The sequence below is a fragment of the Miscanthus floridulus genome, chromosome 4 (assembly GCF_019320115.1).
Source record: "Miscanthus floridulus cultivar M001 chromosome 4, ASM1932011v1, whole genome shotgun sequence".
In the NCBI taxonomy this organism is placed as follows: Eukaryota; Viridiplantae; Streptophyta; class Magnoliopsida; order Poales; family Poaceae; genus Miscanthus; species Miscanthus floridulus.
In genome coordinates this window covers 8,276,998-8,303,603 of record NC_089583.1, presented here as the reverse complement: position 1 = coordinate 8,303,603, position 26,606 = coordinate 8,276,998, and the positions used below count along the sequence as shown (strand labels likewise).

The following is a 26,606-nucleotide window of genomic DNA, read 5'->3' as shown; positions in this document are numbered from 1 at the left end:
CTAGCGCCATACGTGTGTCACCAGCATTTCATTTTCAAAAGAACGTTGCAGACACAACATCTAATACAATAGTAATACAATCGATATTAATAATCGAAGCATCTAGAAAACCTTAACACCCATTGTATTCATACATAAAAGTACTTGTTTCGATGGTCTAGTTATAGCTTGGAGCAAATCTAACACCCAAATTCAATCAACGTCTTGAATGTGCAGATGTTCTTGTGAAGGCTAGACATGTTCACCTTACATGAAGTTCACTACATTTACGCTTGAATATAATGAACTATGCAAAAATGTCTTAATCTAAAAGACATACAATGGGGCATAGGCCATTTCAAGTAAATCCACTAGTCATCCAACAATAATGGCATGGTAGTACTTGAGTTGCCTGCAACAACTTTATATTGGTATAGAGTGATGACTTCAAACTTTTACGTACTCTAGTGGTGGAGAAATCACTTTCATTTCCAGAGAGTTCCAGAATAACTTTCTTTTAATTAGTATTTCAATACACTCTTCTATACCTTGGTCCATACAAGTACAAACATTATACAACTATTTAATTTGTGCCCTTACTTATAGATTAGGGCAATAAATCTAGGTATACCTTGAATATACCAAAGGAAACGAACATTTCACTACACAAGTGCATGAATGATAGACATGTCGAGAAAAAAAGACCAGAGGTAACACATCTAGATGGTTAGCACGTAACTTAATTGTCTAAACCAAGCACACATCTATCATAATTGTTATGCTCATCTTTTTGGTGCCATTGTAAATTAACACAAGCTAAAGGTGAAAATGTTGTAATGCCAAGACCTAAAGAAAGAAGTGACAACACATCATTCCCTGAAGAATCAAGAGCAATGGCAATATATATTATAATATGGACACAAAACTTGGATTGGTAATGTACTTGTTTTCACAATAATCTAAAAAGAAGGATGCATTGTTATTTTGTTGACAGTCATTTGGTGCCAAAAAAACAAATACATATGAGACATGGATGACGAGCCATGTACATGTAATTTTTGTCATACCCAATTTTATGAGCTAGCACCAAACATACGCATTGAGACAAGGCGAAAAAACCAATAGACATCACCTGTCACGCCTGAAACAAACCGCTTTCATATAAAACCTAGTGCGCATCATGCTAGCACCAACATTGAGCAAAGCCGGATACAGGGCAAGAAACACAATGTAGAAGAGCCTACCCTAGTCCAGCACCTCTCGTGCATGTCACCAACGTCTCTTTTTCAAAGGATCGTGGGAGACACATCATCTATATCTCCTAATATTCAACCAATTCTCAATCCTAGAAATTCATTGCCTCAGTATGACCTCCTCCATTCTAGAAGATGGTTTCTTGTTTGTTATTATTACCCTTTGTTTTTTAACTACCGGAGGATCAACCGAGGTCAAGTGAAACCATGGGAGACCATTTTTATTTTTGAGCTTACCATGGGAGACCAAATGAGAAGCTACCGGTTGTCCAGACCAGAGTTGCCCCGGTGCCCCCAACAATTTGGTCCCTCCGGGCCCACACCATCACCATCAGCGGTGTTGGATATAATATGGGTTTGGCCTATATAATATTTAATGAATCAAATAAAACTCTATGGTGCGTAACATTAAGCGTTGTTTGGTTTAATACCATACGGGGTTTTAACTGAACGTTGACTCAGCTTATATGGTTGGAAATTATTCATCTAAATTGAGAAGCTGAGAAAAGGACAATGGCGTGTCACACGCGCGCGCGCCGCCACCGGCCGGGCCGTGGGCCGGGGCCGTGGCGGGCGGACGTGGCTAGTCTTTTGCCACTTAATCCACATAACAACGGGAGTTACTCCCCTTGATGGTGGAGGCGAACTGATTACGGCAGTTACTGTCTCTTCCACTTCCGTCTCTCCGTCTCTGTCTCCTGGGATTCTCTGATGCCTCTCTTCTCCCCATCCATATATCCGAGTCTTTCGTCAGTCCAGATCCTATACTTTCGCAACCACTCTCGAGAGAACCACACTTCCGCAGCCTTCTGGTTTCCCCGTCCCGTACCTCTGCGCGCACGGAGTAGCGGGAGAGCAGTTGCCTCCAGAAACCTCGTCCGCCAGAGAAACTTGCACGGGGTGCGCGGCAATTAGGTTTTTGGGGAACGATCTGCGACTGCTCGTCCACGTACATCTTCTTCTTGGTGATTGTCTGCGGAACGTCAAGGCGTCTTCTTTCTGGTGATCCGTTCATGGGACTGCACTGCGAACATCGTCCTACACCGACTGTGATCCACGACTTTAAGCAACGCACTATGTCGACTAGTGCGAATGGAGCCTCCGATGCCCTCGGCATGGGACCCTCCGCTGGGTACACTCTAATCTATGTGATTACTGTACTTGCTGCTACTGTGTTCATCTGTATGTTATCACTGCATGCTGTAGTGTTCATTAGAGATATACACATGCATATATATGCCGTCATGAACCTGCTGATGTTACTTTTCTGGATTAAACTGATAATGAAAATGCCTAAATTTCTAACAATCCAAAAACCTAATAATAGGCAATTTTCTGTCAGTGGTTTTGCTGCTGCTTTGAAGCCAAATAATTTTGATGGCAAGAATTTCATGATATGGCGTGCCAAGATGGTGTTGTGGTTGACTGCGATGAACTACTATCACGCCGCACAGGGGAAGCCTGAACAGTTTACTCCTGAGGAGGAGCGAAAGTTCTTGGCTACCGATAACCTGTTTCGAGGCGCCGTGATTAGTGCACTTCATCTTAAGTATGAGAAAAACTACATATCTTGCACATCAGGCAAAGAGTTATGGGATGCTCTTGAGGCAAAATTTGGGGTTTCTGATGCTGGTAGTGAGCTGTACCTTATGGAGCAGTTGTATGACTACAAAATGGTTGAAAATAGTTCTGTGGTCGAACAGGCTCATGAGATACAAGCGCTAGCGAAGGAACTAGAACATTTCCCATGTTTGTTGCCTGACAAGTTTGTGGTCGGCGGTATAATCGCTAAGCTACCACCTTCTTGGAGGGATTTTGCTACTTCTCTAAAACACAAGAGACAAGAGTTTAGCGTGGCTGAGCTTATTGGATCTCTTGATGTTGAGGAGAGGGCAAGAGCAAAAGACAATCGTGGAAAAGGAGTTGAGTCTTCCGTCGCCAATATGGTGCAGAAGAAAAACTCATTTGCATCTCGTAATAAAAAGAAGAAGAACATGCAAGAGAACAACAATGCAAAGCCTAAGCAGATTGCACAGTTTAAGAAGAAAAACAACAAGAAAGGTGGAGGATACTTTGTTTGCGGGAGTGATGAGCATTGGGCAAGTGCATGCCCAGACCGCAAATATAAGCAAGAAAAGAAATCCGCAAACATGGTAATTAGCGAGACTAAAGGAGGAACATCTAGTTATGGTAATTCTTTACCTTTTGTTCTTTCAGTTTGTCTTTCACCTGAGTGGTGGATGGACAGTGGTGCTAATATTCATGTGTGTGCTGATGTTTCTTTGTTTATTTCCTATCAGGCCAACAGGAGTGGAGCCTTGCTGATGGGAAACGGTTCACATGCGTGTGTTCTTGGTGCTGGTACGGTCGTTCTGAAGTTTACTTCGGAAAAGACGGTGCTATTAAAGAACGTGCAGCATGTCCTCTCCATCAAGAAGAATCTTGTTAGCGCTTCTCAGATGTGTCGCGATGGCTTTAAAAATGTACTTGAGTCCAATAAATGTGTTGTGTCGAGACATGGAACATTTGTTGGGAAATGTTATGATTGCGGAGGCTTATTCCGCTTATCTTTGCTTGATGATGTGTGTAATAAAGTGGTGAACAATATTAATGTTTCGGATGAGTCGAATATATGGCATTCATGACTTTGTCACATTAATTTTGGTTGTCTCACGCGGCTTGCAAATCTGAATTTAATCCCAAAATTTAACTTAGTCAAAGATTCTAAGTGCCATATGTGTGTGCAATCGAAGCAACCATGCAAGCCTCACAAGGCTGCTGAGGCGAAGAACTTGGCACCATTAGAACTCGTTTATTCTAATTTATGCGAAATAAATGGTGAATTGACTAAAGGCGGTAGACGATACTTCATGACATTTATAGATGACTGCACTAGATTTTGCTACGTGTATTTATTAAAAACAAAAGATGAAGCGTTGCATTATTTTAAAATCTATAAAGCTGAGGTAGAAAATCAACTTGAGAAGAAAATCAAGCGTTTGCGGTCCAATCGCGGGGGAGAATATTTCTCAAATGAATTTTCTGAGTTTTGCGCGGTGCATGGAATTATTCATGAAAGGACGCCACCATACTCACCACAGTCCAATGGGATTGCAGAGAGGAAGAACCGCACTCTAACTGATTTGGTTAATGCCATGTTGGAGACTGCGAGACTATCTAAGGAATGGTGGGGTGAGGCTATATTGACAGCGTGTCATGTCCTAAATAGAGTGCCCACAAAGAACAAAGAAATCACACCATTCGAGGAATGAGAGAAGAAGAGATTAAATCTCTCTTACCTGTAAACTTGGGGTTGTTTGGCAAAGGTGAATGTGCCAATAAACAAAAAGCGAAAGCTTGGACCAAAGATTGTTGATGGTGTCTTTCTTAGTTATGCAATTCACAGCGTGGGTTATAGATTTTTAATAATAAACTCTAGTGTTTCTGAGATGGTTGTTGATACAATCATGGAATCTAGAGATGCTATATTTTTTTAGAATGAGTTTCCCATGAAAATGCACCTAGCACAACTGGTTATGAATTTATAATTCCCCATGAGCATAAAAATTTTACTCCGATAGAACAAATTGAGGAACCCTATGTGCAAAATCCTGAGGACGATGACACTATAGTCACCAGGAAAAGCAAGAGACAGAGGACTGCAAAGTCTTTTGGTGATGACTATATTGTGTACCTTGTGGATGACACACCAATGACTATTGAAGAGGCATATTCCTCTCTTGATGCTGACTTATAAAAGGAAGCAGTACGGAGTGAGATGGATTTTGTTATGTCTAATGGAACTTAGGAAATAGTTGATCGTCCCTATGTGTGCAAGCCTATAGGTTGCAAATGGGTATTCAAGAAAAAGCTTAGGCCCGATGGTACTATTGAGAGGTACAAGGCAAGGCTTGTGGCCAAGGGTTATACTCAAAAGGAAGGTGAGGATTTCTTTGATACTTATTCACCGGTTGCCCGATTGACCATAATTCGAGTTTTGCTTTCCTTGGCAGCCTCTTATGGTCTTATCGTTCATCAAATGGACGTTAAGACAACTTTCCTAAACGAAGAGTTGGAGGAGGAGATCTATATGGATCAGTCTGATGAGTTTGTAGCAAATGGTCAAGAAGGTAAGGTGTGTAAATTATTAAAGTCATTATACAGCCTAAAACAAGCTCCTAAGCAATGGCATGAGAAGTTCGACAGAACTTTAACATCTGCTGGCTTTGTTGTGAATGAAGCTGACAAATGTGTGTACTATCGGTATGGTGGGGGGGGAGTCATTTTGTGTTTATATGTTGATGACATACTGATCTTTGGATCTAGCCTCAAAGTGATCGAGGAGGTGAAGGAATTTCTATCTAAAAATTTTGAGATGAAAGATTTGGAAGAGGCTGATGTTATTCTTAATATCAAGCTTCTAAGAGAAGGTGATGGTGGGGTAACTCTGTTACAAACCCACTATGTGGAAAAGGTACTGAGTCGCTTTGGGTTTAGTGACTGTGCACCTGCTCCTACACCTTATGACCCTAGCATGCTATTGAGGAAAAATCGAAGAATAGCAAGGGATCAGTTAAGATATTCCCAGATCATTGGTTCGCTCATGTATCTTGCTAGTGCAATAAGGCCTGACATCTAATTTGCTGTGTGCAAGCTGAGCCAGTTTGTATCAAACCCGGGAGATGATCACTGGCGTGCTCTTGAGAGAGTAATGCGCTACCTAAAAGGGACCATGAGTTATGGTATTTGTTATACCGGACATCCGAAAGTGCTGGAAGGCTATTGTGATGCCAACTAAATTTCTAATGCTGATGAGCTTTATGCCACAAGTGGATATGTGTTTTCGCTTGGAGGTGGTGCTGTTTCCTAGAAGTTTTGCAAGCAGACTATCTTAACGAAGTCTACAATGGAAGCAGAACTCACAACATTAGACACTGTTGGATCTGAGGCTGAGTGGCTTCATGATCTCCTTATGGATTTACCGGTTGTTGAAAAACACATACCGGCTATTTCTATGAACTGTGATAACCAGACTGTGATTATAAAGGTTAACAGTTCCAAGGATAACATAAAGTCCACAAGGCATGTTAAGAGACGACTAAAATCTGTCAGGAAATTGAGAAACTCTGGAGTAATAACGTTGGACTATGTCCACACGTCTAACAATCTGGCAGATCAGTTCACTAAGGGTCTATCACGCAATGTGATAAAAAGTGTATTGAGAGAGATGGGTTTAAGACCCACTTGGAATTTACTATAGTGATAACCTGTTCTATGTGACCGGAGATCCCGTGAAGTAGAACGGTGAAACAAGTTAGTAGTAAATTGTGAGAAAAGATCCTTAGTAAGACTCATTTCTGATGCATATCTTTACTTTCTGTAAGGCTGGCTGGCTTTTGCCTTAATGTGTTTCAAGTGACTTGTCAAAGTAAAAATATTGTCCTACAGAATATCTTTTGAGGAATACACCTATATGAGTTAGACTGCTGATCACAGTCTATGAGATTTGGATGATCTCTAAATACTCATAAAAGGCACTGAAGTATGACTTGTATGCTTTAACTAGAGGGGATGTCTTTTGCTGCCCAGTATCAGCTAAGGACTTTAGTGACATTCACCTCACACAAAACTGTCAATTCAAGGCTTAGTCCATTGTTCAGTTGTGACTAAGTAAAACTATTGTTCTAGATGGATGTTCAACTTAACAGTCTCCATCGAAACACTGGTATATAAAAGAAATGTAGTTCTGAGACTACTTTGTTACAAACCCTAGAGTTTGGTGGGGATTGTTGATATAATATGGACTTGGCCCATATAATATTTAATGAATCAAATAAAACTCTATGGTGCGTAACATTAAGCGTTGTTTGGTTTAATACCATATGGGTTTTGACTGAACGTTGACTCAGCTTATATGGTTGGAAATTATTCATCTAAATTGAGAAGCTGAGAAAAGGACAATGTCCGTGGGCGCGGGCGCAGGCCAGGGCCGGGCCGAGGCCGTGGCGTGGCAGGCGGGCGGGCAGCCAGCGAGCGGGAGGGCGTGGCCAGTCTTTTGCCACTTAATCCACATAACAACGGGAGAACTGATTACGGCAGTTACTGTCTCTTTCGCTTCCATCTCTCCGTCTCCGTCTTCTGGGATTCTCCGCTGCCTCTCTTCTCCCCGTCCATATATCTGAGTCTTCCGTCAGTCCAGATCATGTACTTCCGCAACCACTCCCGAGAAAACCACACTTTCGCAGCCTTCTGGTTTTCCCGCCCCGTACCTCTGCGCGCACGGAGTAGCGGGAGAGCAGGTGTCTCCGGAACCCTCGTCCGCCAGAGAACCTTGCACGGGGTGCGCGGCGATTAGGTTTTTTGGGAGCGATCCGCGACTGCTCGTCCACGTACATCTTCTTCTCGGTGATTGCCTGCGGAACGTCAAGGCGTCTTCTTCCTGGTGATCCGTTCGTGGGACTGCACTGCGAACATCGTCCTGCACCGACTGTGGTCCACGACTTCAAGCAACGCACTATGTCGACTAGTGCGAATGGAGCCTCCGATGCCCTCGGCATGGGACCCTCCGCTGGGTACACTCTAATCTCTGTGATTACTATACTCGTTGCTACTGTGTTCATCTGTATGTTATCACTGCACGCTGTAGTGTTCATTAGAGATATACACATGCACATATATGCCGTCACGAACCTGCTGAAGTTACTATTCTGAATTAAACTGATAATGAAAATACCTAAATTTCTAACAAGCGGGTCACAACTTTGCTTCTTTGCTCCAGACACTGCATGATTATCGGTCTGTTCGCTTGATCGTAAACGATCGTAAATTTCTAGACAGAACAGTATTTTTCTCTCACATCAAACCAGCCAACAGTAATAATCCACGATCATATACGATCGTTTCAGCTCCAGCCGAACATGTTGTATATTATTAGTCCTATAAACAAACTTATCCCCCACTTAAAGTGTGTTTCTTTTCCAGAGAATCGAATTACTACAATAATTTATCCGATTTCTATAATTGTGATATTGTGAACAATGAATATATACTTCAATCCTACAGGAACTAATTAGGCACATAAGTAGATGTTTTCTCTCTATATAAATATATAAAAAATAAAATGTTCATTAAAAAATGTAGTCCTACAAGTTTACCATTAGCATTAACCACGCGGTAGCAAGCAACTAATTAACCACCAGCGCCAGGTCGCGGTAAATGAGGGAAGAGCAGACAAGGCTCGCGGAAGGCGCCACGCCACGCCGTCCCGACTCCCATCCCGTCCGCCCCCATCGTTCGTCACGCGATGCGACCGCGCTTTCCTCCTCTCCCCCATCCTCCCATCCCACCCGAGTCCCTGCCTCCCTCGCCTATAGATACCCAGCTCCCGTCTCCTCCTCCTCGCCTCCGCTACCCGACCCACAACAACCACCACCATCGCCAGGCACCATTACCCTCTCCCCCTGCCTCCGACCGCCAGCCGATCGATCCCCTCCCGTCCCATGCCGCAGCGCGCAGCGGCTGCACTGACACACCAGTGTGCGAGCAGAGAGCGAGGCGAGGCCTGATGCGGCAGCGGCAGCAAGGCGAGGAGCAACAGGAGCTGTTCGTCCAGTGGAGGCCCTGCGACAAGAAGAGGTCTTAGGCGCAATCCACCGTTTTCGGATCTAGTACGTCGTCCGCAAAGGCACCGTCTTTTTCGCCGATCCCACCGGCCGGAGCCCGGGAAGAAAGAAAGACAAGAAGATGAGCGTGTCCGTGGGCCGGACCCGGGTGGGGCGGTACGAGCTCGGCCGGACCCTCGGCGAAGGCACCTTCGCCAAGGTCAAGTTCGCCAGGAACGTCGAGACCGGCGAGAATGTCGCCATCAAGATCCTCGACAAGGAGAAGGTGCTCAAGCACAAGATGATCGCCCAGGTAAAGCATGCCATGCCATGCCATCGATCCCCTGTTTTTTCTCTCCTTCACCTTCACCCCGTTCTCTGTTCCTGCTCTGTTACGTGTTTCCTGTTCCATTCAGTTCCTTCTTTTCTCCTCTGATGAAGATTAGAGCCAGGACGAAAAATTCTCTCTTTCTCTCTTATATTACGTGTTTCCTGTTCCATTCATTCCTTCTTTCTCATCTGAAAATTACGAAAAATTCTCTTTTTTCTCTTCATGCGTTTGCTCCTCCATTCATGGATCATGACTCTTCTTCGATGAGTTGTATAGGAGACGTGCGCTCTCGTGTCGTTTTCTTTTCAATCACGTGCTGTTCCTTACCTCCTGTTGATTTTTATGGATCTTCAGGGGAAACACGTTTGGAAGTCCGGTGAAACTTAATTTCACGCTCCTTTCCGTTTCTCCACATCCTACACTTCTCTTCGCAGCTAAGCAAGTCGCGTTGCGTCAGAATTTGTCTTCTTTCAGAAATTTCTCTAGAGCCGCCACCATGCGAAAAATGGAATCGTCTGAAAATTAAATAGGAAGTTGGACCACCAGTTAGAATTAATACACCCGCTGGCGAGCTTTGACGGTAGCAGGCAGGCGAGCACGGGCGTCTCGCTTCGTCGTCTCGCCCGCTTTCCGTTGGAACGTGTGCGTCGTTGTTTGGCTGGGGCGGTCAGCTTTGTCCTCGGACTTCGAGGCCAGTTTCTGACTTTTGACGCGCTCGTGCTGTTGCTGTTTGCAGATAAAGCGAGAGATTTCGACCATGAAGCTCATCAGGCACCCCAACGTCATCCGGATGTACGAGGTATAAGATTTTCCAAGCATTAATCCTCTGTGCAAGACTGATCAATAAATGGATTTTTCATGCTTGTGTAACCTGAAACAATATGTGAGAGCAGAGTAAAAATGGCCCCAAACCGATTTTTCTGTTCTTCCTCCTACTAAGAATCAAATATTTTCTTTTGGATCGGCAATGAACTGATGATAGACGTTGGACTAAACTATGCCTTGGTTGATCTTTTCAAAAAGAGAGAACCATGCTTTCTGAGTACTACTGATTATTTGTTGCTTGATGAGTTTTACCTTTTGTCCCCTCTTTTGTGTCCTTGTCCACTTCCGTGTGTGTCTGTCCACTTATGTGTGTGTCCTCTCATGAAGGTGATGGCCAGCAAGACAAAGATATACATAGTCATGGAGCTTGTCACCGGTGGCGAACTTTTCGACAAAATCGTGAGTGTCTGGTCTTCTCATCCTTGTCTGAATCATGCACTCAGCTCCGATCGAGCATGTGATGAATTTGCGCCGATTCTGTGGATTAGGCTTCGCGTGGAAGGCTGAAAGAGGATGATGCAAGGAAGTATTTCCAGCAGCTGATCAACGCGGTCGATTACTGCCATAGCAGAGGCGTCTACCACCGTGATCTCAAGGTGAGTACTGCTTAACAGTTTATATAGAGAAGTGTGCAGGTTCAGCGACAAACCGTGTTTGATTGATATGTGCTTTTTTCCATTTTTTCTTTCAGCCTGAGAATCTTCTGCTTGATGCTAGTGGCACTCTCAAGGTTTCGGATTTTGGGTTGAGCGCACTATCTCAACAAGTCCGAGTAAGTAAATTGGCCTTTTTTGGATAAACATGTGCATAAAAAATACTAATGTCATAAAATAGTTTGTGCATTAAATTTCGATCCATGCTTTTCACTCTCTCACCTGGACCTAACAAATGGAATATTTTCTAATCAGCTGATTATTTTTCAATATCCTTTTGTTAACTTGCAGGAGGATGGTCTGCTGCATACAACCTGTGGAACTCCCAATTATGTTGCTCCCGAGGTACTTCACCACATCAATGCTTTTAATTATGCAGCATGTTCGCTTGTTGGTTTCAGCCAGGGCTTATCAGCCATGATACAGTATTTTTCTCTCACAACAAATCAGCACCAGCCGGGCTTATCAGCCCAGAAACCAACCAACGAACAGGCTGATGTTCTTCTCTCTGTGCTCAAAAAAAAATTATGTTCTTATCTCCATTCAGTAAAATATTTTTGTTCTCATGTCCAGTGCTCTTGCATGTACAGGTTATAAACAATAAAGGGTATGACGGAGCTAAGGCTGATCTATGGTCATGTGGAGTGATTCTCTTTGTCCTCATGGCAGGGTACCTCCCATTTGAAGATTCGAACCTAATGTCGCTTTACAAGAAGGTTTGCGAGTCTCTACCATGACAAGAACTCAAGAAGCACTTGGCTTCCCTTTTTCTGAATGGTTTCTTGAAACTTAGTCTGATTTTTCATGCAGATCTTCAAAGCGGATTTCAGTTGCCCATCCTGGTTCTCCACAAGTGCAAAGAAGCTCATCAAGAAAATACTAGACCCTAATGTTAACACTGTAAGTTCTACTGTTCATTGTCGTCATTTTTAATTCATTCTGTTCAGCATCTGTAGGTTTAATAACTCTGTATCATCGTTTTATGGTCTGTGCAGAGAATAACTATTGCAGAGCTTATTAACAATGAGTGGTTCAAGAAGGGGTATCAGCCTCCCAGATTTGAAACAGCAGATGTTAATCTGGACGATGTGAACTCCATCTTCGATGAATCCGGGGTAAGATTTTGCACCATACAGTTCATATTGTATTATCTCAACTCTTGTATGGGTATGTTAAAAACAAAAGATGTTTTCAATGCAGGAGCCAGCGCAGCTTGTTGTTGAGAGGAGAGAAGAAAGGCCATCAGTGATGAATGCTTTCGAATTAATCTCTACATCTCAGGGCCTCAATCTCGGGACACTCTTCGAGAAGCAAACAGTATGTTCATAATCTTAATTGATGACCCTGAACTTCGGATGATAAGGAAATCTACTAGACTGCGACCATGATACCTTTGCCTAACTGAATGCCCTGCGATGCTTGTATTACTAGGGTCCTGTTAAGCGAGAAACAAGATTTGCATCAAGGCTTCCAGCAAATGAGATACTGTCGAAAATCGAAGCAGCAGCAGGGCCCATGGGCTTCAATGTTCAGAAACGCAACTATAAGGTAGTGGAAGTTAAGAATCAGGATGCAGCACCTTGTTTGCATAGTTCCATTTGACCTGAGCATTACTCTGACCACAATTTCTGAATCATCAGCTGAAGCTGCAAGGGGAGAACCCAGGAAGGAAGGGTCAGCTGGCCATTGCAACAGAGGTACAGCTTCATGATTGTGCCTAGACTTCCTGTATGGTTTGTTGTACTGTTCTTGGCTGGTGCTTAGACTGAAACAATAACTACCTGATGCCTGAAGGTTTTTGAGGTCACGCCTTCGCTGTCCATGGTTGAGCTGCGCAAGTCCAACGGCGACACCCTTGAATTCCACAAGGTATAATATGGTGATTGAACTTGTAGTCCATAATGTGATGTAAACATTTGGTCAAAACCACGCTTGGAATGAACAAAATAAACTGATTCTGTCATGTATTGGATGTGTTGCGCAGTTCTACCACAACATCTCAAATGGACTGAAGGACGTGATGTGGAAGCCCGAGAGCGGCATCGTGGAAGGCGATGAGGCGCGGCAAAGGAGGTCTCCGTGATGGCTCTGGTCTGCAACCAAGTTTTAGAAGTAGCGCTGCAGATAACTAGTCAGGGAGCTGGTGGAAACTAGGCTTGTGACTCTCTGTTTAAATGCGTTTTATGTCTAGGTGCTTTCAGACTAGAGTATGCTGGATAATGTGAATGAAGAATGTGCAGAGTTTTCAGAAAAGTAACACTGTCGAATTTTCTTTCGTTTGTGCAATATTGCACATGGGTGTGAATTGCCCACTGCTGACGAACTTGCCATCCAGCTAGCTAGAGGATAATTCCAGACAAAATAAAAAAAAAGAACTAGGTAAATATGAATTCAAAATACTGTGATTAATTAAATTGCAAAATGCAGTACTAACTCACATGGTTTGTACGTGAGGCATATGCCGAAGGATCTCATAATGCAATGGGAATACTGCTCTGCTTCCTGCAACTATTTTTAGAACTGTCACGCCCACATGAATATATATTGATATAAAATCAACAGCCTCATTTTTTAGGGAAAAACGAGACAAAACCCTGTTGTCCAGTTAATTTTGAAAAACCGGACTAAAACCGTACAGTAGCCCACATGCGAGGTTGTGGCATATCCATGAGTAAGAAACAACAACGACAACATGCTCCAGCATTGGAGCGAAAGGTGGCACAACCACAAATATATCAAAACAATGAGAAAAACTACAGCGCCATGGCACAGGGGCTCTTCGATGATGCCTCAAAGGAGGTGAATGACGCCAAGACGTAATCATCATCAGCCAGCAGGAGCTTAGCAAGGCTTTCACCCGAGTCTTATGCCGAGGGGAACTGTAGTGACCTGGCCGACCGAGGAGGCAGTGGGACGTTCTTCAGCGACGCCTTCAAGAAGGAAATTCGTCGCCGCTGGCCCAACCTAGAGCTGAGCTGAGCTTTCGCCTAAAACCTTCAACTCCCGCAGACGTGGCAACACCAAAGTGGGCTCGTCATGCCTCCATAGTTGATGCCCCGACTCCGCCTCGACGTTGTCACCACACCGCACTGCAGAACCGGCGCTATGCCCTCCCCGAGAAGAGGCAGAGGGGGAAGGCACCCTCGGACACGCAGCCCCGCTGCCGGCTCGCCCCACGGCCAAACTGCGCGCACCGCGTGAAGAAGAACTGCACCGCTGCCCAGGGCACCACCTATGCCCCAGTCCCGGTGGACAGACAATGGCTCCACCAGGTCTAAACTTGCGGTCACCGGATCCGGTGAAGGGGACACCCACTAACACGCAGCCCCACCGCCAGCAAGCCCGCGGCCAAACCATGCGTTGAGGGTCCCTACACACGCACATGAGGAAGAACGTCGTACCAGCAGAGCAGCACCGCCAGATCAAGTCCGGCGATGGGGTGGCAAGCGGGGAAACACCCATGTAGGGCTCCCACTCCCAGGAGCACCACACATGGATGTCACACAGGAGGCTGACCAGCGTGCGTCCACGTCGGGACGCGGAGCGGCACGCTAGGGAATCCGCCGACCAAGGACGCCAGCAGGTCGGAGGACGAAGACGCCAGTGCAGGGTTCCCACGACTGGGAGCACTGTAGCGAGGATGTCGCGCCAGGGGCATTGAGCTTGGCAGCATGCATCCGCGTTGGGTCGCTGAGCGCGCACGCTATTGAGCACGCCGACGGGGAGGGGGAAGATGCATGGGGATGTGCCAGCCCGGTGCGGGAGCGGTGGATCCATGCCGTGGGGGAGCCAGATCTGTCGACCGCCCAGAACCGTCGGAGCTGGCCGCCCAAGACCGGCGGACCCGGCTGCCCATGGATGCCGGAGAAGAGAGGGAAAAGGGCAGGGGGACGCGCCAGCTCAGAGTAGGGGCAGCAGATCCAGGCCGTGGGGGGGCGGATCTGCCAGCCAGCCGCCCAGAGCCACCGAAGCGGGGCGGCCGCGGATGCCGATGAAGAGAGGGAAGGGCAGGGGAGAACAGAGGAGGAGGGGCGCAACCGGCTCCCCGTTTTTAGGGGCCAAAGCGGGCCGCCGCCGCCGCACGCCGGTGGGCGGCGACGACGGCTAGGGAGGAGGCTCGGAGTGGTGGGGGCAAGCGGCGACGGCGGGCACCCCTAGTCGCCCGTGGGGTGCTCAGGGGGGGACGACTCTCTCTCCCAGCTTGTTCAATTTCCTGCAACAAATTTTTATTAAGGAATAAAGTATTCCGGCCTCCAACATCCACAAGTGAACAAGTATAGCCCGTTCAAAACAAACCTTAGGTCCTTAGACCAAACTTCACCCAAAGAGTATTACAAAAGGATTAAAAAGCAACACTAGGACAGGTTCAATCCTCTATCCTATTTTGTTGACGCCGACCAAATTTTTCGAAGACAATCTTTCTTATAGGTGTGACCCATGTCTGATCCAGTACGCACCTCTTAAAAATTATGTGCACAAATAATTTAGTTGTTGTTCTATTGAATAAAACCCATCACATAGACGTCATACCCACAAAGATTTGATTCCTAATCCTTGGAGGGAAACTGTTTAACCAAGAGACAAACAAACGGTCTACACAAGCTGGTTGTTCAATATTAAGGGGGTGTTTGACACGGCTCCTCCTAAGGGGCTTCTCTAGAAGAGCCGGGGCCGTTTAACAGCTTCGGCTCCTCTACTTTTTACTGAAAAAGACAACTCCAAGAAAACGTTTGGCAGGGCTCCTCCAGCGGAGCCGGGGAGGAGCCAGGCCCTAAAAGTAATAAACACCGAGTTCCACACGAACATCGCAATATGACAATCGAAGAAGATGTGCTAAATAGTTTCCTCCGAACCACAAAAACAACACTTAGTGCACCCTTTCCAACCCTTCTTAACCAAATTATTCTTGTTTAAAACTACGCCTGTTTTTAATAATACCAAAAAAAAATCTTTAGAGGTAGCTTAGCCATCCAAAACAAGTTTTTTTCTTAGAAGCTCATCGATTTTTCATAATATCTTTATACAAAGATTGCATTAAAAGAGGTCATTCCTATTTGATTGCCAGCTAAAAATGTCCCTATTTATTCAAAGTGGTCGACATTACTAAAGATACTAAATCACGCCAATCCCTTAACATTTTGCCGGTTGAAGCCCTTCTAAACAAGACATTCAACATTTAAAACACCGGATATAGTGACACTCTTTCTTCTCACATTTCTATAAAGGTCTGGATACTTAAGCCTTAAGGGTTCAGTACGAATCAATGATCTTTCCAAAATCTTGTTTGGCCACCATTATTAACATTAAACTTACCTTTTTCACAAAAAAGGTCTTTAACTTCCATAAGCTCAGCCCAAAAGTGAGAATCGCCCAAAGGATTGTCTTGAGCTGCTTGCTCACATAAGGGTGATGTTCCTCAGATTTTTCTTTTCCCCACTAGTTTTTTTTCCCACATTTCTCAGAGGAAATTCAACAGTCCCATCAGACGAAAGGGCCGTCGGCCCATCATTGACTTTGTTTTTGAGAAGCTGGCCCATCCTTGACTAAGGGCCTGTTTGGGACTACTCTGTTCCACCTTTTCCAGCTCTGCTCCACCAACTCCACCACAGAGCAGCTCCACTGTGGAGTTTCTGGAGCAAGTGGACCTGTTTGGCACGTAGTTTAGCTCCAGCTCTGGAAACATGAGGTTTCTATAGGAAAGGTCTACTATGTCCCTGATTGATGTTTGGTGTATGTTCTGTTGTATGCAGAGCATGTGTAATTGAATATTTTTTTTACCAATTCAAATATGGTGTAAATATTATAATCTCATTTAATTTATTGGAGAAAAGTAAAAAACAAATATTTTGGCCAAATAATTCCATACTTTTGTCACGTAAATTTCAAAGCCTGGCTGTCCCATCAACACATAAGTGAACCTTGAAGAATCTACTATAAACTGAAGAAGAAATGAGCAAAACTTGAAGAATTTTGTGACAAGAAAACCAAATCCCAGTTTTGCACTGCCCTGCTGAACAAATAGAGAAGGCATTCAGTCAACCCAAATATATCCTGAGAACAACATACGTAAACCTTTAGGTCATTCTTTCAAACAAAAATGATGTTAATGGAGGCATCACAGAATAACAGTTAAATGACTGAATTCATTTTCAATCCGGCTCTAGTAATCGGAGGTTTTGGTGGGTATAACCATTTATGCCCGACATATTTTATGCTTTATTAGTAATTATTTGCAGGTTCGACTCAAGCATCTCATTAGTTCATCACTATTGTGCAGCCATCGACTCACACATCAACCACAATAGGTAAATAAATCAATAGATTGCTAGAATAATAATCAGCAAGCAATCAAAGTGACAAGACATTCAGAGGATAAACTGAACTGAACAAGCCATTCAGAGAAGAAACTGGTCCACGCCGCTGCTCCTCACCTGCACCTCCAAGCGCCTGCATTGCTCAACAAGTTTCGCTCCTCGTCCATGGCAGCCTCGCTGCCTGAGCCCCGCGGTAGTAGTGGGCTGCGGAGGAGCGCGCCGTTGGAGAGCAACGCACCGAGGTAATCCGGTTCGCAGTGGCCTGACGGAGGATGCAGTCGTGGCTTCACGATGGAAGGGGGAGGGGCGAGCGGATTTCCTCCTCCGGCGGAGTTGCGGTGGCCGCAGAAGCTCCTCCTCCGGCGGCGGACAGCGGTAGCCGCGGTGGCCGCGGGATCTCCTCTTCCGGCGGAGTCGTGGTGGCCTGGCGGAGTCTCGGTGTCCGCAGGATCTCCTCCATCAGCGGCGACCTCTTCGGCAGCAGCGACCTCTTCTCCGTCCATCACCTGGCCGGATGTCTTGCCGTGGTGGCCGGAATGAGCGGCGTCGTCGCTAGGGTTTGGGGAGGACGGGCTGGAGCCTAGAGGAGAGAGGCGACGGGAGTAGAGGATGAGGGCGTCGGGTGGTGGGCGATGGGAGGAACCAGGAACAGAACGAAACGGTATTTGGGTAACGAGGGGCAATTGCGGGTAATTACCTCTAACTCTACGAGGACATACAAAACGCTGGTTCGTGGAGTACCCTCTGAGGAGCTCCGGGAAAAATATAGAGTTGAACCAAAACTCCATCTTTTTTTGGAGTAGAGTTTATGGAGTTAGACCTGTTTAGCAAGAAAGTTTGGGAGCAGAGTTACAAAAGATGGAGCAGAGTAGTCCCAAACAGGCCCTAAGTCTAGAGTCTCATACGGTGGGCCCGATCACACAGTAGCCCAGCCACAAATCCTGGCCCAGGCCCGTGCCGAACTCCAGGAAGGAGGAAGGCCGAAGGCCCAGTTGCCTTGGTCAGCGCCGCCGCCGCGTGGAACGGAACGGGAAACCAGCGGCGCGAGCCCACGGTAGCAGGACGCCCCGCCATCCCCGTGCAGCGCAGGCGATGTGAATGCTCGCGCGCGGGCCGTCTCGTTCTCCAATCGAGTCAGACAGACCACACCACTCTGCCTGCGCTGCGCTTGCCCCGCCCGGCCTCGCTCGACCCCTCCCTGTCTTTGACCCGACCCGGCACGAGCGCGGCCGCGATGCGCGAGGAGGTGCGGAGCTCGTCGGCGGCGCCCCCCGACCCGCCGCCCGGGAGGTCGGCCTCGCCGCCGCCCACACCCGCCGCCAGGTACGCCGTCCTCTCTCCCAGCCCTTTCCTCGCGCTGGCGCGGGGTGTCCGCATGGCGGCTGTGTCCGCCGACCCCCTCGGCGCTGCTGGTGCCTGGCCTCCGGATCGGGGCGCACAAGGGTTCCCCGGGCTGTGAGGTGCCGCGTGCTTGGAAAAAATTGAATTTTTGCTCAGGATTCGTGGCCCCAGTAATTGGAGCTAGATGTGTAGGTCAGACCGAGTAGGCCGTTTGTTAAACCCTAGGGGCTCCAGTTACCTAAAATTACCTTTTTTTCGTGGGTTTTTCACTGCAGAATTTAGGAATTGGATGGGAATGAGCTTAGTGTGTGCCACTGTAGCGGCGAGTGTTGTTGTGTCCCAGGTCATGTTGTATAAACCTTTTTTTTTCTTCTTCTTTTTTTCATACGAAAGTATATAATATCCATTTTCCGAGCAAATGGGGTCAAGGCTAGTGTTGCAAAGATAAGGGCCTGCAACATCTAATCTGTTACGAGCTAATATGGAATCATACCCTGTGCTGTTTTATGTTTGATGACATGTCCAATTACTTTGCGGTCTTCTGCTTACTGCCTGCCTGCCTGCCTGTGCTGAAACTCATCCGTTTTGTTCTTTTGCAGTTCTGCTGGTGCCTCGTCGCCCCCTGCGCAAACTAATGTAGCTAGCATAGACTGGCTAGGCAGTGACCAAGTGTCCAAAGCGGGATCCTCTCATATTGCTCCGCCGACATCTCAGCCTGCGCTTAGTACTAATGCTAATGGAGCTGCCGCGGATTGCTTTCAATCATCATGTAGACCGTGGGAACGTGGCGACTTGCTTCGTCGGCTGGCTACGTTTAAGCCTTCAACTTGGGCTTCTAAGACAAAGGTTGTTTATTTTCTTATTCGATTCTTGCTGACCTGTGGTATTATAATTTTTGTGATTAATCATTCATCAACTGTTGATTTTTCTGGTGAGGTGTTTGTCTTACATTTTTGTATGTGCATTTGTTTAGAACCCCCCTCATCCCTAAGTAATGGTTTGGAATAACTGAACAATCAGAACTCTGGCAAACTTGCTTATGGCTGATTGGCTGTCAATCTCAGACCAAGGCATGCCAAATATCAGTTACAATGTTATTCCTTCCCAACCTTATATGATGTTTTAGATTTCTGCACAGCTACACACTTGCACAAGATGAGTGCATAGCCCTAATCAAAGAATGGGTATTTTCATCTGCTATGGTACTAAATTCTTTCATCTGCAAAACCAATAAACACAGAGAATGGGTATTTTCACTTTTAACGCATATAATCAGTTAGGGGCACTTCAGGAAGATATGGATATATCTCTTTCTGAAAACCAACAACATCAAATAAAAATAACCTTTTGTCCCTCCAAAAAAGTAAACTGCAAAAGAATGGAGGGAGTGATTTTTGTGCTGCATATGGTGTGACTTGGAAAATATTCTATTTTTTATGGCTTCATCTTCATTGCGATATTATTGAACTTGAACATATTGTCATTCTTAAGCAGCTGACTAGCTAAAATTATGTGTACATTGATATTTTTATGTGCTCCCTTTAAAATGCCAACCTGTTTGACCCCATATAGCTTATTTGTCATTGTTGACTTCTATTTAGAAGTAGATAAACTAGAAAATTAAATTGACCACAATATTTTATTTGAAAAAGAACACTATTGACTTAATTTTTACAGGCTGCTAGTTCACTGGCTTGTGCTCGAAGAGGCTGGGTGAACATTGACATGGACAAGATTGAATGTGAATCTTGTGGTGCACATCTTATATTTACTGCTTTGACATCCTGGTCCCCTGCTGAAGGTATGCTCAAAGTCAACAAGTTTTTTCTTTAGTTTTTGACTTTTTTCCAAGCTGGAACTCTCAGGTTTTCCTTGCAATGCTAGGTTTTATACCTCATTTAAGTGGCGAAAACTTGTTAACAGATTTGTGCATTGGGTTCTGAGAAACTAAGCTTGTTTACTCGTGACTAGCATTTTTTACAGCTCTTGCTATTTTTGTTTATCGATGAATGATGAGTTCTAGGGCCAGTTGATCATTTCACAGACTTAAATATATCTTTTTTTTTTGGTGATTGGCATCATTTGGTAGTTTGTACTACAATGATGTTGTTACCTGCACAAAAAAATTGGAGCCAGTGAATGCTGCAACTAAGGGAACTATTACTTGTTCTATGTCACACATTTACTTTTGTTATATCAATATGTTGCATATTGCTACCTCCTTGCAGGGTTCTCCTCTCTGAAATAAATAAGAAACCGTTAGCTGAATTTACCATTTGCTTCTACCAATTGAGTGAAGGAGCAGAGTGTATGCTTTGTATTCTCAGGCTAACCTTTATATGACAAGAAATGCCATTAGGTGCAAATTGTTATTATCCTCTTGGTACTAAGTTAAAGGCTAAAGCAATCCAACTTGTTTGGAGTTTATGGTTCAATCTTGTCGGTGTTTCGAACCGCCGACTAGTAAATTTGTGTTTGCGCGTCTGGCCCGAATGGTGTGCTCGGATGACACAAGGGTTTATACTGGTTCAGGCGGAATGTCCCTACGTCCAGTTTGAGGCTGCTCGTGTTACCGGCACTTGTGTGTAGTAGGGGTTACAAACGGGCGAGAGAGGGAGAAGGTCCCAAGTCTCTGATGGAAGGATCGAATGGAGTTGAGTCTAGTTGAACTCGTTTAACCGTTCAGCGTTGAGCCGTGCCCTTCGTGGGGCGTCCTGCTTACCCTTTTATAGTTGAAGGGGAAGGCGCAGGTTACACGAGAGAAAGAGAGAGAGAAAAGCAAGGAGGAAGAAGGCCTCCGGGGTCGCGGCGCCCTTCATCTCCTTTACGCGGGTCCCACCGGTCCTGTAGATGGTGACGGGGACGGCTCCACGTCGCGACCTTGTTCATCACTGGCGCTATACGTGGGCGTCGTCAGCCGATCGTGGCTCTCCATTCCGTCCCAGCGGGCGGCATGGTTAGCAGATACCCCCGTCGGAAGTCGTACGGGGATTAGGTAGCATAGCGCCGGCACGCCCGACACTATTGGTGACGTGAGTCCTCAAGTATGGCCCGTCGTGGCCGCGGGTCACGTCAAGACGCGCCTACTCCCCTTCTGGTGTCAGAAGTTTGACCCTGGGTTCGTACTCTTAGACCCATAGTGGTTGGAGGCGGTACGGACCCCTGTCGGGCGAGGAGGAATTCCCCTTCGAGGGGTCTGGCGAGGCGAAGTCCGCGCCCTCGGGGTCGGGCGAGACGGAGCCCGCACCCTCGGGGTCAGACGTGACGGAGCTCGCGCCCGAGGAGTCTGGCGAGACGAAGTCCGCGCCCGAGGGGTCGGGCGAGATGGAGCCCGCACCCTCGGGGTCAGACGTGATGGAGCCCGCACCATTGGGGTCGGGCGGGACGGAGCCCGCACCCTCGGGGTCGGGCGGGACGGGGCCCACGCCCTCGGGGTCGGGCGACACGGAGCCCGCACCCTCGGGGTCAGGCGGGACGGAGCCCATACCTACGGGTCGGGCGAGACCAAAATACGCTCTTGACCATCCGGGCGAGTTAGCGTTCGTGGCCATCAGCTTCCTTCTTTCAGGTATCCCTAATACTGATACCCGACAAATCTGTTATTGTATGATAAGGTTGGAATTTACGGCAGTTACCTGCTTCTATGTTGTCTTGTACACTTTGTTTCCAATGGAAGATGGCTAAGCTTCCTTTAATCCAAAAAAGTCAGAAATAAATGCATCAATGCAACTGAAAATATACTGACCACTGACTGCTTAATTTTGATGCTGCTCATGCCCGTTTGCATGGGCTGGGGTTATACTTTGTGAAAATTGTGCAACAGAGGAGGCATATCTATTTTCTTTGTTGTGAATGTTTTCTCGGACAGCAGAACTATATTGAGTTGGTTGGACTTGATATTGGCTGAAGTTATGCTTATTACATCTAAGTGTATTTATAGTGCATTCTCAATCCAGGACATCTATGCCACTTTAAAATTGGATGGTAATACAATTTAGTTTAGTTTCTCAGTGCTGATGAACTGTTTTAAGTTATTGATGGATGTACAATAGCTAAAACTTTGTCTGGTTTTACTTATGTTTTTTGTCACTTAGTTAAGCTGGAATATTGCCAGTATCTTATCACAAAATGTAACATGTTCATCTGGGAGACCTAACTAACTTGTTTCGACCTTTATGTTATGTTGTAGTTGCAAGTGCTGGGGAAGCTTTTGCTGAGCAGCTTGATGCATCACACCAGAATGATTGTCCCTGGAGAGGAAATAGCTGTGCTGATAGCTGGGTCCAGTTCCACCTAACCCCATCAGCTCTTGTTGGTGGTTTTAAAGATCGCTGTGATGGATTGTTGCAGTTCACGTCTCTTCCTGCTATTGCCTTATCTGCAATTGAGAGTATGAAACTCACTAGAAGTGTTCAAATTGATCGAGTCTTATCCCAGTCAGTTACAGTTTTGTCTGGGGAGCTGGGCTACAGAACAGACAGTACAACGGGAATTGATATCAGCCAACAAGATGAAACCTGCTGCTACTCTCAAGTATATCTCTTCATCTCTTGCCATTGATGCCTTCTTGTTGCATTTTTCATTGCTGTATTATTTTCAGAACATGGAGCTTTATTTGATCTAGGCCACTCCCATCTGATTGATATAGGCACAGAAGCTTATTAGCGTTTGTGGATGGGAGCCTAGATGGCTTCCTAATGTTCAAGATTGGGAAGAGAATTCAACCCGCTCTGCCAGAAATGCAGGCTCAGCTGAACCAGATGGCCAATTCCATTCCCAGTTTCCTGAGCATCATCAAAATTCATACTCTGCATCAGTTAAGAAAGACAAGGGGAAAGGTAAAATGCGTGTCAAAGATTCTGGATGCAGCATGAGATCACCATTGCTGGATTGCAGCCTATGTGGAGCTACAGTGAGAATCTGGGACTTCAGATCAGTGCCACGGCCTTCTCATTTTAGTCTGAATAACATCGACATGCCTGATACAGGAAGGAAGCCTGTGTTGATCCGCGGAATTAGTGCTACAAGTGGGATCAATGGACTGGTTGCTGAAGGAGCAGAGAGAGAAAATGTTGAGGGAGGTGGTGAGGCAGGTATTGATGAGGGTAAGTCTCTGTCAAATGCTCAAGTTGACTTAAATCTGACAATGGCAGGAGGTTTGCCATCAAACTATTCTGCATTGCCCCCGATGCCTGGACATCTCAATTATGGAGGAATGGGAAGAGATCTAATTATTGGGCTACCCACGGGAAGTGAGCTTGGTGACCATGCAGCCTCATTTGAATCTCGGGGCCCCAGTTCGAGAAAGCGCAACCTGGAGGAAGGTGGGAGCACAGCTGACAAGCCAATAATCAGGCTTCAGCCTGCTGACAGCATTGAGGGAACCGTCATTGACCGTGATTGTGATGAAGTTGATGACACCGCACAAGATTCTGGTGCTCGGAGCAAAAGGCTTCGTGGTTTTAATCTTTTCGATATCAGTCGCCCATCTTCTTCAGGAGCTGGTCCCAGCAGAAACTTAAGTTTCGACCTGGATATAGATGTTAATAAGTTTGATACATCTAATGCCGAGGGTCCATCTGCCCTTCGCAACCCATTTCCAAAGGACTCTATGCGGGCATCTTCTGTTATTGCGATGGATACAGTTCACGGTGTGGAGGAAAATTCAATGGAGAGTGTTGAAAACCATCCATGTGATGTTGATGATGTTAATAAGCCTTCTAGTGCACTCAGGAGTGGTGTAATGAGTGACACGTTGGATCTGAATTATAGCAACCAAGCCCAGCAAAGCAGTTTTGTACAGCCTGCTGCTGAAACTGAAAGTAATGCAAGAGAGAGAGGAGGGAGTAGTATGAATGGTGGGGAAGAAGTGCTCAATGCTGAAACAACTCCTGCATTTGCTAGAGATCAACTTAGCCTGGGAGTTAGTGGAGGGAGTGTTGGGATGGGTGCTAGTCATGAAGCTGAAATTCATGGCACTGATGTTTCTGAGCATAAAACTGGTAGTGTTGTTGGAGATGCTGATCCAGTTCCCGAGCTCATTGAGACTATGGGCCACACTGGTGAGTCAGCCCCTGGACCTGCATTGATGGATGAGTTTGTCCCTGAAGAAGTTGGTCGAGAAGATCCTAACGGTGACAGCCAAGATATGGCATCTCGGTTAGCGGTTCGAGCTGACAGTGGTTCGAAAATTTGTGGTTCAACTAAAGCTGATTCAGTTGAGAGTGGAGAAAAGATGAGTCGTGAGAATAGCGCACATCCTTCTCTTTCTTGCAACGCAAGAGTTTATTCTGGCATTGATGCATCAAAAGAGGAAGTGACTGGTATAATGCTAACTAATGATGACTATGATCCAGGAAATGGTCTAGGTACTTCTTGTGTTCACTAATTTATCCATTATTGCTATTTTGTGCTTTTACATGTTGCATACACTTGCTTCTGTTGAACTACATTCATCTCTTATCATGAAGTTTTATGTTTACCATTGTCGATTACATTCATATAGTCTTCGATTTACCGTAAAAATTGCATATTTCTCTTATTGCACTCAATTATTCTTGCATCCTTATTTTTGCCATTCCAGCATAATTCAATCAGTTAGGCCTAGGGCACAAAAACTTCAAGTAAATTGACCATTTGTCCCTCAAAAACAGCATGACTTCCTTTTTGTTTGTACATGCTAATCTGTTCTTATGTTTGGTTGTCAGGAGCAACAAATGGAGAAAATGATTATGAAACAGATCTTCCGGACTTCGATCCAATAAGGCACCACAACAATTACTGTCCTTGGGTGAATGGAAATGTTGCTGCTGCATGTGGTATTAATACTGGTTCGAGCACAGCTCTTTCTGGCTGGCAGCTCACGGTAGATGCCATCGAGACTTTGCAGTCTCTTGGGCAAGCTCAAAATCAGACCATGCAGTCAGACTCTGCGGCTTCATTATATAAGGTACATGTTGCTTCATCGTTGTAGTTTATCCTATCATCTTGTGAAAATGTTGTCTTGTTGCTTATCATCAATTGGAGATATAAATAGATCACATTGTGTACTTCAGCAAATTCTCGTTTAGTTATACAACCACCCTCACGTCTGTTGTGTCATATGCTGCAGGATGATCACGTACCACCTAGCCGGAAGCTGCTGAAAAGGGCAAACCACAGCAAGAGCTAACCTTTCGAGCTTCACAGCAAGAGCAAAGATTCTTCTATGCTCATAGAAAAGTTGTATTCTCCAGGCCCTAACCTGAGCAGGGGCAATGCTTTGCAGTTTTGTGAAACGTGGTCTTGGTGTGGTCGTGGTGCATTTACTGAAAGGACTCAGAAATCAGGATAACACATGATAAGAGATAATTCTTAGGCAGTGATGTGTGTAGATGATTGGGTTTGCCCCCACCATCTTGCCAAATTGTGTATGTCAGGTTGATTGTATCTATATATATGTTATGCTATATTTCGTCTCCTAGAGTCTGTAACATTTAACTTCCCATTTTGTTGATGGTTTGTGCTACTGAATAATATTGGCAGACAACCAACGTTACATATTTTGGTCACGCAAAATCTCTTGTTTTTATCGTTGTCAGATTTTGTGCGTTCTACGTACTACTTGTACAGCGTCGCCAACAGCCCACCCCCTCAGTTGTGAGACTGGTGACCGCATCACCTGTCTCCAATGGCGGGTCGTTTGCTGGATCATGTACGGAAGACAGAAGTCCGACGGCATCAGAGGTTGTCCATGTGCCAAAACTTAGAAGGCCGTCGAGATGTTAAGCTTCCATGTTGTTGGACGTGTATCATATGCTAGGGCTCCCACTAGAGTGTTTTCAGGCTTAAAATACAAAGTCTGGGCCCTGGGGGTTTGGTTGAGAAGGCCTAGGATTTATTTGTTGCCCTCCTAGTCTCTTTTGGTTAAATACAAGTACTACCAAGACAACAAAAAAAAAAAAAACACACATCCCCTATAAAAAAAGGGAGGGGAAGAATTTTTTTTTTTTTGAATCTAGAATCTTCTTTTTTTTCAAGAGTGAGCAAAATAGTTTTTTGATGAGAGTGAGTGAAAAGGCAGTTTTTTGACTGAGCGAAAGAGCACGCACCTTTGGAAACACATTCTTGGCATCCGATGCGCTCCAAGCCAAGGCCATAATCATTAAATCTGCTGATGTGTCATAGTATCAAATACAAAATGAAACTTAGATGAAACCCACTAAGACTAACATCAGTTTGCAAGAACTGTGATATTATGCCTTTACTAATCCGTACAAACATATTACATCGAACTCTCGATTGTCCTTAACTTTTCACCACACTAGCAG

At 45.5% G+C, this 26,606-nt stretch overlaps 2 protein-coding genes across 2 annotated transcripts; both read left to right on the top strand.

The window, feature by feature from the left end:
- The first annotated feature begins 2,905 nt into the window (after positions 1-2,905).
- On the top strand, positions 2,906-8,305 carry LOC136548020 (uncharacterized). The gene is made up of 3 exons (XM_066539681.1): positions 2,906-3,422; positions 3,533-3,628; positions 8,295-8,305. The coding sequence occupies exons 1-3, from the start codon at positions 2,906-2,908 to the stop codon at positions 8,303-8,305; spliced, it is 624 nt and encodes a 207-aa protein (XP_066395778.1).
- Positions 8,306-8,603: 298 nt separating this feature from the next.
- On the top strand, positions 8,604-25,842 carry LOC136548019 (uncharacterized). The gene is made up of 21 exons (XM_066539680.1): positions 8,604-9,146; positions 9,901-9,963; positions 10,317-10,388; positions 10,478-10,585; positions 10,681-10,761; positions 10,934-10,987; positions 11,233-11,358; positions 11,453-11,542; positions 11,638-11,757; positions 11,843-11,959; positions 12,074-12,190; positions 12,283-12,339; positions 12,437-12,511; positions 12,627-12,715; positions 17,881-18,279; positions 18,897-19,143; positions 19,975-20,098; positions 22,487-22,830; positions 22,946-24,665; positions 25,005-25,246; positions 25,409-25,842. The coding sequence occupies exons 1-21, from the start codon at positions 8,976-8,978 to the stop codon at positions 25,466-25,468; spliced, it is 4,476 nt and encodes a 1,491-aa protein (XP_066395777.1). The 5' UTR covers positions 8,604-8,975; the 3' UTR covers positions 25,469-25,842.
- The last annotated feature ends 764 nt before the right edge of the window (positions 25,843-26,606 follow it).